The 12,108-nt window shown below is 38.5% G+C and overlaps 1 protein-coding gene across 7 annotated transcripts in view; it reads right to left on the reverse strand.

Moving 5' to 3' along the window:
- LOC126503086 (cytochrome P450 2C25) overlaps nt 1-12,108 on the reverse strand; it is a 222,092-nt gene that overhangs the window by 68,676 nt on the left and 141,308 nt on the right. Inside the window, exon 1 of one of the 7 annotated variants that reach the window (XM_050144709.1) lies at nt 113-314. The exons of the other annotated variants lie outside the window; for them this stretch is intronic. Coding sequence (XP_050000666.1) covers nt 113-280 — 168 coding nt within the window. The 5' untranslated portion in view covers nt 281-314. Of the gene's footprint in view, nt 1-112; nt 315-12,108 lie in introns of those variants that run through there. 7 annotated transcript variants of the gene reach the window in all.

Raw genomic sequence — 12,108 nt, forward strand, 5'->3', positions numbered from 1 at the left:
AAAAAAAAAAAAAAAAAAAAAAAAAAAGTTCTCTAGTACTAGAGTTTCTCTGAAAGCAGCATCACTTATATCTCTCTATACAAAGTGCCAGACAATCATGAAGTATACTCACATTGGTAAAGGCTTGGTGAACATTTGTTACATCTATCTGGTGGATGTTGCCAATAATTGGCAGAGGAGTAGGTCCAGGAGGTAGCTTCCTTCGTGTAGAACTTTGTTTCCAGTGTGAGAAGAGAAGCAGACATGTCAGAATGAGCACCAGGACCATGACTAGATCCATGGTTAGCTTTCCCACAGGCACAAGTGTGATCACGTAGTACAGAGGTTTTATAATGCAGCCATGGGACCTGACCTCTTGTACTTTGGAGCATCATTGAGTAACCAACTAGGCACTGTTTGAGCTCTCTTCCGAGTAGACTCTGTCCCTGTGATAACAAAAATTAAAAATGAACAGTTATTTCACCTTGTCCATTTTTAGGGTGCCTCTTAGTGATTTTCACCTATTTTTACAGAGTTGTGATGATATATTGGTGATAAATATGAGCAATGAAATTGGTATTTTAAATTCTGTCTTTACTTGAAAATAGTTAATTTTTAGAATATTTTATTCTGAAATTATAGAATAATTTGGTCATTTTACAGTTTCATTTTCTTCTTCCAAAAGTGTCCATATTTGCATTTCCTTGTTATCTTTCTACTGTGTGTCCTCTTTTGTTTTCTTAGTTTATAAAATAAGATTTATTTATTTTGTATACAGTGTTTTTTCACTTATTTCGCATACCAAACACAGTTTTCCCTTCCCTCCTCTTCTCCCAGTTTCCCCCTGCTTTCCATCTACTTGATTCCCTTCCACTCCGCCCCTCTCTCCCTTTTGAAAGGGGCAGAACCCCACAGGCTGGAATAAAGCATGGCACATCAGGATGAGGCAGGACCTAGCTCCTGCACTTGCATCAAGTTTGGGCTAGGTAATCCTCCATGGGGACCATGCTTCCAAAAGTCAGCTAAGCGTCAGTGACAGGACTTGATCTCACTGCAAGGAGCCTTACATAGAGACCAATCTACACAATTGTTACTCAGATGCAAAGTGCCTAGGTCCATGCCGTGGAAAGTCCCTAACAATTGATCCAGAGTCCACTGGCTCCCACTAGCTCAGATCTCTCTGTGAGTTCCCCCACCATAACACCCCTGGGCTCTTACAATCCATCCTCTCTTTCTTCAGGAAGATCCCCAAAGCTCAACTCTGTGCTTAGGTGTGTCTTGCATCTGTTTTCATCAGTTTCTGGATAGAGTGTCTCTGGTGACAATTATTGTAGTCACCAGTCTGATAACAGTTGATCTTGAGTTCAGGTACTCTCTACTATTCCTAGGAGTGTTAGTTTGGGTTATCCTTGTGTATTTCTGGAGGTTTATCTGGTACCAGTTTCTCCCTAACCCCAAAATGCTCCCCCATCAGGACATTTCTTTAGTTATCTATTGTTATATAATATAATGAATAAATTGGAAGAAAACACAAATATCTGAATCAACATATTCTTAGAAAAAACTCATGCCAACTATAATCCTCACTTCTATAACTTTTCATGTGGCAGTATCTGATATTTATAACTAGATTCCTTTCCTACACATTTTGGTTTTGCTCCAATCTCAAAAAGCACCACAGACAACCTTGGTTCCTTGCTGGCTAAGACACCCACACCTCCATTCCTCACTGATCTACGTCATCCTGCCAGGTTTAGGCTGTTGTAGTTTTCAATTAATCACTGGATTTGCTATAAGAAAGGGGTGCTCGGAATGATTGCCTTAACTCTGACATATTTTTCTATCTCCATTATGGCAATTCAATTTCCCCATTGTAATCTATATCAATCACCCTTCCTAACACTGTTATTTTTTTTCTAAACCTTTTAGTTCAAGGGCACCAAAAACCTAAAAGTGGCCAGTGCAAACAGTTCAATGAAATGTTTATTATGTCTTCTGACAGTATTGCTCTCACAACTGTATGTAAAACTTCTAGTCCAGAGGAACTCAAAGTGAATGGAAAGGAAACAAAAGTTTTTCTAGTGTGTCAACCATGAATACCTGACAATTTTGTATTGCCACCCAGATGTTCAGGTAAGATTTTGTGGTTTTATTTGCTGACATTACTAGGATACACCTTCTCATGTGTTAACTTTTAGATAAGTAAAAATTCCTCATATGCCTGTAATCTAAGTTTATTACCCATTTATGAACATTTTGTGTGTTTTATGGTGTATATTTTTTCTAATGAGGTCTTACTGCGCTCTTTTTGCTGGCCTCAATGTCGCAGCCCATTGTGTGCTTCCTTTCATGTCTAGAAACACATGTACACAAGACCCCATACATATATTTCATAAGATATTTGAAAAGTTTCTTGTTAATTTAAACCTTTGGATATGTGTTCTTCACAATGGAAGCCTAAAAAGACCATACTGTATGCTCAAAGCAACCATTGTGACAAAAATTATCACCTTTTTCATAAAAATATTAAATTGTAGCTTACTGAAAGCTAAATGGATTTTGCCACTTTAGAACTTAATTTTATATAAACCAGGCTATTATTTTTGTTGTTATTATTATTTTTTTCAGTTGGCAATAGTGTAACAGAAGGACTGCCTGCCGGTGTCTCTCAGCTCATATCTAGAACTGAGAATTTAAGAGGATTGTCTTATGGCTCCAGATATTCCCGCTGTTTTACCCATGGATTGCAAGGATTAGATTTCTCCATGTCCCATTAAGTCAGAAGTGAGGCTGGTGCTGCAAAACTGAGCAGAAGACATATGTGCAAATGCAACTGATAGTTGAGAAAATGCAACTGCTAGTCTTTGAATCCCCCCTAGAGACATTGCCTCTGTTCTTAATATTCTCACATTGATAAGAATCTAAACAGTGGGTGCACAATAATGAAGGCTTGTTAAATGTAGAGTAGTTGCCAAAGCATGGGTGGTAGTTTGTAGAAATCAACTGTTTCTCAAAGTCGCTTGTTCGTTTCCCACCTGCTCCAGCCAGAAATAACTAAAGAGAAATCTGTATAAATTGCAATATTGTTTGACTAATAGCTTAAGGGTATTTCTGTTTACCTGTTACATATTAAATTAGTACATTTCTATTGATCTCTGTATCGTCATGTGGTTGTTATAATTTTCTGACCAGGAGCACTTTTTTTTTAAATGCTAAGCGGGCATGGCTAGGACCAACTCTGTGATCCTGCATGTTGCTCTACCCAATACAACATGGCAGTTGCATGTTCACTGCCTCTGACAGCCATGCTCACAACCCCTTTTTCAGGCATACCACGGGTCTATGTTGCCATAAGCAAGTTATAGCATTCTTCTCACAAAAACCATTTAAACCATTTAAATCCTCCATAGCTGAACCTCCCAAAAGAGCCAAAGCCCTTTGTGCTGGCAAACCAGGGAACTACCATTTTTGAAGAAGCCACAGAGTTTTTGCTGCATCTCAATTGCAAAGAGAGCCTGTCTGAAAAAAAAAATGCTGTTACCAAGAAGCTGCACTTGGATCCCATTTTTGTGGGTCTAGAAGCCATTTTTTAAAGCTTTCTTAGACTTGATATTGGAATTCTGGCACTCTGGCACTCAAATCTATTGCTAGAGTCAATGTGTTCATCTCCCTTCTGTTCTGACCCGAAATAACCACACAGAAATCTGTATTAATTACAATACTGTTTGGTTAATAGCCTAAACGTATTTTTGGTTAACTCATATCTTAAATTAACCCATTTCTATTAATTTTTGTATTGTGATGTGGCTGTGGCCTTCTGGCAAGCTTCCAATAGTCTCAAGTAGTGGCCTCTGTCTCCAGAGGTGGCTACATGGCTTCTCCCTGACACTTCCTGCTCTCTCTCTCTCTCTATATATATATATATCTCTTCCAGGCTGGCTATATTCTGTTAAGCCGTTGGCTGAAAGCAAGTTCTTTATTAACCAATAAAAGCAACACATATACAAAGAATATGTAGAGAAAAATTAAGGTACTTGAATACCAGAAGAATTATGTTGGTTATTTGAGAGGTAATTGCATTGGTCAAGCAAAGGCTCCCTCTGTAAATAAGGTATCTCTTTGTTCTGATTGATCTAAGCAGTTTCTCAAATTTCTTTAGTATGGGAAATTATCCTCTTGATACTTTCCAACATTACATTTTATCATTCATTCCTAAACTGGTTCTGTTAATTCTCACTCATTTATTTATTTACAATGGATCCATTTTATTTATTGAAAAATATTAATCCAATTTGTAATATAAAAACCTGGGAGATAGAGATTCAAATTTCTAATAAAACTAGAGCCTGCAGGGGGTCAGAAATGTAGGGCTTGAGGCCACACCACTTGAGCTTCACATCTTTGTCTGCACAGAAACATTCCACTTAATTGTAACAGTCAGTTCCTACCAACATTGTCTAACCTTACTCAGTGCCAATTAAAAGAAACAAGGATCTAGTAAATAATGTCAACATTTTTGCAACATGAATTTCACAACAGTTTCATTTTGTAAATCATTGAACATTACTGAGCCAAATTCTTGGATTTTTTTTTTATCTACAAACAGCAAGCATTGCTTTCTAACTGACTTATATTGCTATAAAATTCCCAAACTTTACACACTTTATTTTGGCCAAAATAAGCTCAGTATGCTTCTTTAAAAGCCTCATCATTTACCACTGGAGAAATAGTTGTTTCTCAGTGTATCCTTTATTTCTGTGATGAAGATCTGTACAGATGGTTTGTTTCCTAGAATGCAAGCATTAAGTTTCTTTTAGAGAGTTAGCATCTTTAAAATACTTTCATAAATTCCATTAATTTTGTCCAGTGCATTGAGATTCTATTTACTTCCACCTGATCATCATTGATTCACCTATCATTCCACATCCATCAAATGGTCAACTAACTCCATAAGGAGCCTCTTTAATGCCCATCATCTTCTTGAAGTAGCTTGATGCTGCCAAGAAAAAAATGTGTCTCGCTGTCATAAAAAGTCTTAAGTTTTTAAACATTTTAAATGCCATATTCTTAAGGGCTCTGAAATATTTGAAGAATACCTATCTAACTGAAATATATCTAGAACTGCATATCTAGAAAATCTGACTAACATGACTACAAGCTTGACTATTACAGATGGCTAACTATTAATTTATATTAACCTAAGGCTGCTTGTTTGATTCTTGGCTTCTCAGACACAAAATAACCACATAGAAATCTGTATTGATTGAAATAATGTTTGACTAATACCTTAATTATATTTTTGGCTAACTCTTATATCTTAAATTAACCCATTTCTATTAATCTGTGTATTACCACGTAGCCTACTGGCAAAGTTCCAATAGGCTCCAGCAGAGGGATCTGTCTCTAGTGGTGGCTACATGACTTCTCCATGATACTCTGATACTTCCTACTCTCTCTCTATATATATCTCTTACAGCCTGACTGTATTCTGTTAAGCCAATGACTGAAAACAACTTCTTTAATAACCAATAAAAGCAACACATATACAAAAGGACTTTATACTCAATGAGTAGAGAAAATATTGAAGTTACTTAAATATCAGCAGAATTATTTCAACATTGCCTGGTGGGAATTCTAATATCTCTGGAACTGACTAGGGTGTGGCTGTCAAATATAGGTTTTATCTCCGTCTCTATCAATCTATGTACCAGTAAAGACTCAAGAGTCAGATTTGGAGGTAAAATCCTCCTAGATCAGAGAAACTAATAAGCAACTAACTGAGTTTCCTTTTAGACCAGACACCAAACAAGAGTAACATCTCCTCAGACATCCCAAATGAAAGATGAGGTGAATCTCTAATTGACTCCCTTCTTTTAATTACATATGACATTTTTAAATGTGACTGTGTGAACTACACAGTCACAATACCTTAATCAAGGACAGAAATATATATAAATATATATGTATATATATACATTTAAGCAAAATTGGCCTTATATTTTTATCAATAAATCAAGATCTATACCAATGTAAATTTCTACAGTATATCCCCCTTTAAATGTAAACAAATGTTTATAAACAATATTTAGGAATATGGTCATAATTCTCCAAACAGCTTCCTGTTATTTATTGGAAAAAGTAATTTTTGAGGGGTATTCAAGGTGATCTTTCAAGGGGTATTGATCCATCAAACCACATTAGTCTGGAAAAATTCCACAGGTTCTCATCTTTAGTGGAAACAAAAGAAGAACCTCTTTTTCAAAGCAATATATCCTTAGACCCATATTTTAAATTCAAGAAACCTTTAAAGTACATATGTTGGCTCCTTCACAGTGAATAAAATCAAAGAAAACATAATAATATATATAATCCAGCTTTTCTGTGAATTTTCTATTTTTACGTGGCTTATTATACTCCTTTAATCTATTACTGTCTGTTCTCTGTCTCTTAAAAGAGTTTGTTTTATATTTTTTAAACCATTTACTTCTTTTCCAAATCTCTATACTCTTTTTCTTCTTTCTCTCAAGCCTATGTACATTTATCCAATACTGTAACTCGTTTAGAGGTCTTTTCCATCTAAAGTTGTCTTTATTACATATCTGTAATTATCTTTTTCTGACCAGAAGTGATTAAACCCTTCTTAAGAACTTAAGACGCACCATTGCTAGGGGAAATATGGCACTGCCTGATTGCCCTGGCCAGTCCAGCATGGTGGAGCTGTTTGCTGCCTCTGAGAGCCATGCTCACAGCCCCATTTTTAGGCACACAGCCAGTCTATGTTGTCCTTAAGCAAGTTGTAGCACTCTGTACACAAACCCCATTTAAATTCTCCATAGCTGAACCTCCAGCATTTCAAATTTTTGGCGATTTTTCTGCTACTGCTGAACCGAAAAACCTCTTTTAAAGGAGTCACAGTGTGTTACCAGCAAACAAAGCCCATTTGGAAGATAAAATATGGTAAACTTTGTATTTTAGCATCTAGAATTCCTAGAAGCCTTCTCAGGTTTTACATGGATTTTACTTGGCCAAGTGGGTGTAAATTTATTGGGGGAGGGCAGCTTGTTTTTTCCTGGCTGCTCAGCCCCAAAATAATAACACAGAAGCTGTATTAATTAAATCACTGCTTGGCCCATTAGCTCTAGCTTCTTATTTGCTAACTTCTTCATATTAATTTAACCCATCTCCATTAATCTGTGTATATCCATTTGCGGTGGCTTACCAGCAAAGTTCTGGCATCTGCAGGGCTCCATGGCTTCTCCCTGACTCTTCCTTCTTTCTCCCAGCATTCAGTTTAGTTTTTCCCTGCCTACCTAAGTTTTGTCCTATTAACAGGCCTTTATTCATCAATTGTATTCACAGCATACAGATGGGAATGCCACATCAGTGATCCATATTTTCCTGGATAATTTGTTTTACAAGTTTTTTTTGGATATAAAATTTGCTTTGAACAATATTTCCATTTCCTCTAATCTATGTTCAAAGTCTGAGGATAGCTTTCATTTTCTTGTACTCTGTGTATGAAACTTACCTCTGTAGTTCCTGTTTATCCTCTAATTTTTCTGATATAGAATTTCCTCTCTTTTGTGTTCTTCATTGATTCTCTTTTCATTTTCAGATCTTGAACAGTTTTATTTATTTCCTTCCTTGGTTTGTTTATGCTTTTTTAAATTTCTTTATGGGATTTATTGTTCATTTTCTTCAATTGTTAATGTTTTCCTGGATTTCTTTATTAGATTTATTCATTCATCACAATATTTAAGTTTTCCTGGATTTTTTGAATGGATTTATCAATTTCTGCTTTAAATAATTATCAATGTCCTCTAGTTGTTTTATGGTATTTTTCTTGTGCTACAGTTATGTTGGAATAGTCAGGACCTGCTGTGGCTGTATATTTGTGCTCTAGAGGCATCACCTTAGTCTGTCTAATATTAATTGTGTTCTTATGCTAGCATCTAAATCTGGGTTTGGGGTGGTTATAGGTTTAGGTACTAGTTTCTGGATTTGTCTTTGGGGGTAGGTGTTTAAATGCTTGATTAATATTTCCTCTCAGGAGTTTCAGAGAGTATGTTGACTGTGTATAGTTGATTTTGCTGTTTGCTCAGCTGGAACATTCACCGAAAACTTTGGTTAGCAAAGGTGCCTGTTTGTCTTGGTGTTGTAATTCTGTCCTGATCAGCTGCTGTGTTCCCAATGAATGTCTACTGGCGTTGGAGGCCGGGAGGATGAGATGAACTGAGTGAAAGAAGGTTGAGGAAGAAAATATTTATGATTCACCTGGGTGGTATTACGGAGGAAAGGGAAACATCAGGAATTTTCTTGCTACACAGCTGGGTCTGAGTCTGAGACATTTTATCCCAGGAGCAGAAATAATGGTTTAAGTCTCCTTTCAGTCTACTTGTTGTCCTGTGGGGTGAGGCTCTTGGAATATCACGAACTACCTGGTGGGGCTGTGAGCTTGGGTAAAACAAGGACAGTGAAGGAGATTAGAATGGGAAAACTGGGATAATGACAGGAAATGGAAGTAGGGGGAGGATACAGGGCCAGGGAAGGCTGCAACAGGTTCTCTGTAGCGGAGAATAAGACTAGGAAGACTGGTTCTCAGGAGCAGAACGAAAGGTGTAGATCCACCTTCAGTCTTCTTGTTGCCCTGTGGGGAGAGGCTCTTGGGATAACAGGGGTTACCTGATGGGGCTTAGGTCTGGGGAAAAACAAGAAGTAGGGTGAAGGAGATTAGAAAGGGAACTATTTGGGTAGATAGGGTGTGTGTGTGGGGGGGGGAGGTACAGGACCAGAAATGGCTGCAATAGAGATTCTGCCACAGAAGTGGGGCTGAGTGTGTGGGATTGGATATGGGAGAACAGAGAGAGTTATTTTTTAAAGTTATAATCACATCATTTGTCCCTACCCTTTATTCCCTCCTGAGCTTCACATATACCCCTCCTACCTCTTTTTGAAATTCATAGCATATTTTAAAAATAATTTCTACTGTGTACATATTGCCAATCAGCCAGGAACCACCCACATGACAGAAACAAATGCTACTTCATCTCCCACCTGTTCAGTAGTTATCATCACCAGAGTCCAATGTGAGGTGCGATTAGTAAAGACCAGAATGGCACATTCCCACTGCCATCATAGTCACATAGTTTCCCTATGGATAAGTGCTAAATTCCCCTATATATCTCCTACTACCAGAGCCTCCTCTTTCTCTCCTTCAATGCCTTCCTAGAGGAAGCCTTTGCATTTATCACCTTTCCCCCCATAAATCCCTTCCATGAAGTCTGTGGCATGGTGTGATTTTGTGTTATTCCTTTGTCTTCCAATTGCCAGAGTACCTTTTCTTACATAACCTTATACTGGTGGAGAGACGTGGATTGGCTCTCCTGAGGTATGTGTCCCCCTATGTGTTTCCCTCTGGGATCTGAGCCACACTAGACCCCATCCATCTCCCACACTCAAAATGTAACTTCTTCTGGCTCTCTGTTTGCTCAGTGATCCATCAAATACTGGCAATCGGTATGTTGCCACTCTGGCTAGTGCAAACACTTCCCTGAACTTAAAGAAGCTATCTTTGAATATTCAGCACCCCTCTGGTACTCTTGGAGGCAGAGGTACCCAGAGCCATGGTGATTAAGGTTACTTTTGACAGTTTTTACTGACCCAACATCTGACTCTTCCCCTCGAAGCTTCAAATTTTAGTTCAGTTTTTGCCTTTTTACTTTACTTGCAAGCACAGGTACCAGGTACCTAGTCTCCTCTGTCTTTTAGAACTGACCCCCACTGAGTGTGATGATTCTCCACTGAGCACTTTGTGTTTCTTGTTCTTCTCTGAGTTCTGAGTATGCCCTTCACTTCAGGATTAGGACCTTCTTTTCTTTCTTACCCAAGGAACGATGTCATCCATACCTTTTGGATGCCCCCTTGGACTACCTCCTGGAAACCTTCTCACCTATCTACCTGGCACATGACCTGAAGAATCCCAAATTTATTTGGTTCTGCAATCAAATCTGGAATCATAATTTCTTAGGCAATCAATCCAAATATGGCACCTTTGATCCCAATGTTCAGGATATTTACAAATACTGCAAGTGATCAGAGTGCCAAGGTATAGAAAGAGGTTTCCTAGTCTCTATTTCTATTTTCTCTTTACTAAGCCCTATATGTTTTTGTCTGCTCCACCATACCCATTCCTTGTGTAAATGATCTGTCTTTAAGATACCATTGATGGGTCTGTAGCTTTGCTGCTAAAAGGTAGTCAGAGCTAGAGGAGGGGAAGAAGTAGGCCAATTGCAAATTGTTCTCACCTGGCACACGGTCCTCCCTGGCTGGTGATTCTCTCTGCTTCTTCCTGAATCACCAGCTTCACTTGCTTCTCTGTCTATAGCCAAGGGTCAAAAATTCCTATGTCTAAGTCTTCTGTCTGCTTTTCTTGTTTCCCCAAATGCCCTTCCCCTTATAATCCAGGCATTTTAGTTATATATTTCTTTTTTGTCTACCATCTTTGTCAGCTTCTTGGTCAGGTTCCCCCTTTTTTTTTGGTAGGAACCTGCTCTAGACCTTCTCCGTTCCCTTATCCTGATTCCCTCGCATGATTTCAGTCTGTATTTACTCTGGATTTATCCCAGATATTCCTGTCTCTAATTATATTATCCCTTCAGTTTACAATAACCTTTCTCCCTCAACATACCTAGGAATAATCCTATCCCCTTTTTTTCATTTATTATATTCATTTGTTTGGTACCAAAATCATGAGAATGCCATAAATTAGTTCTCTTCCAAATGAACTCAACTACTCGAGACCAAGCTGCTGCTCAATTTCTCCTACAATATGAAAAGATGATTTGTTTCAGCTGTTTCTGACGCCCACAATATTTGATTTCAAATACTAGAGCCCCACTCTTCAGCTGCTTTGTCTCTTCCCTCTACTTGATTTCTAACTATTGACTCTCTGGGCTCTTGCCTGCTATGGTGCCCTTCACATGAGCACCTAAGTGTTTGTCTGTCTTTTGCAGCCTGCTATGCCTCTTGCCTGCTACCCCCATGTAGATAGCTACTTTTTAAATTTATGTATAATTTTTTGTTTTTTTTTCTTTTTCCATTAAAAATTTACACTTCCTCCCTTCCTCCCATTCCTCTTCCGCTCTCCCATTCACCCTTCTCTCCCCCTCCCACCTTAAGAGAGGGCAGGGAACCCTGCCCTGTGGGAAGTCCAAGGCCTTCCCCCCTACATCCAGGCCTAGGAAACTGTTCAGAGACTTGGGGATAGCTACTGTTTCTCCTTCTCTGTCCCCTCTCCTTCTCTAGCTACCTGCTTCATTTCTGTCTGTGCCTTTCTCAGCTCTACATTGGAAAATTCTTTGCCTTTCCCTAGGAGCTGCCTGCTAAGTCCTACTCTCTGAATTCTTCTGTGTTTCTATGACATTGTCTTTCCTGTCTCTTACACCCTGCTGGAGTTCCTGTATCTTCTGTCTACCCATCATGGCTTCTATAGTCTTTTGAGATATTTTATTGAACTCTGACACTTCTGAGACTGTCAATAAAATTTATTTTGAATCCTAGGGTGGCGCTATCTACTAGCTAACCAAAATTAGCCATAGTGGTTTTGGAAGTCAAAGAACACAGAGAGAAACTTAGAAAGTACTAGGAAAGGGTTTAAAACTCTTCTTGGCTGTTTTACATGGAGGAAGGAGACAGAGGAGGTCATTGGTCCCTTCACCACTGCTTCTCTGAGCAAATAGGTTCTTACCCCAATATCTGACTCACCTGTTTTATTCATAAAGAATAACTGAATAAGCACTTTAATCCAGCAATAATAAGCAGTAATTTGTTGATTGATGTGGGAGTGTCATATATCAATCTGTTGATTTCATTGGTTAAGTTATAATAAACCAGCTGCTTGGCCTCATGGCTGGAACATAGATGGAAGGAGTAAACAGAATAGAATTCTGGGCGGAAGAGGAAGTGAGGTCAGACTCTGCTCTGCTTCCAGAGGGACCGGAGAGGCCATGCTCTGCTCTCCCAGGCAGCTGCAACCCACGATGGACTTAGGCTAGAATCTTCCCGGTAAGCGCACCTTGGGGTGCTTACAAACATCATTATTAGAAATGGGCTAGTCCAGGTGCGAGAATT

Source organism: Alexandromys fortis, unplaced genomic scaffold, assembly GCF_014885135.2.
Source record: "Alexandromys fortis isolate MF-2015 unplaced genomic scaffold, M_Fortis_MF-2015_v1.1 scaffold_16, whole genome shotgun sequence".
Taxonomy (NCBI): Eukaryota; Metazoa; Chordata; class Mammalia; order Rodentia; family Cricetidae; genus Alexandromys; species Alexandromys fortis.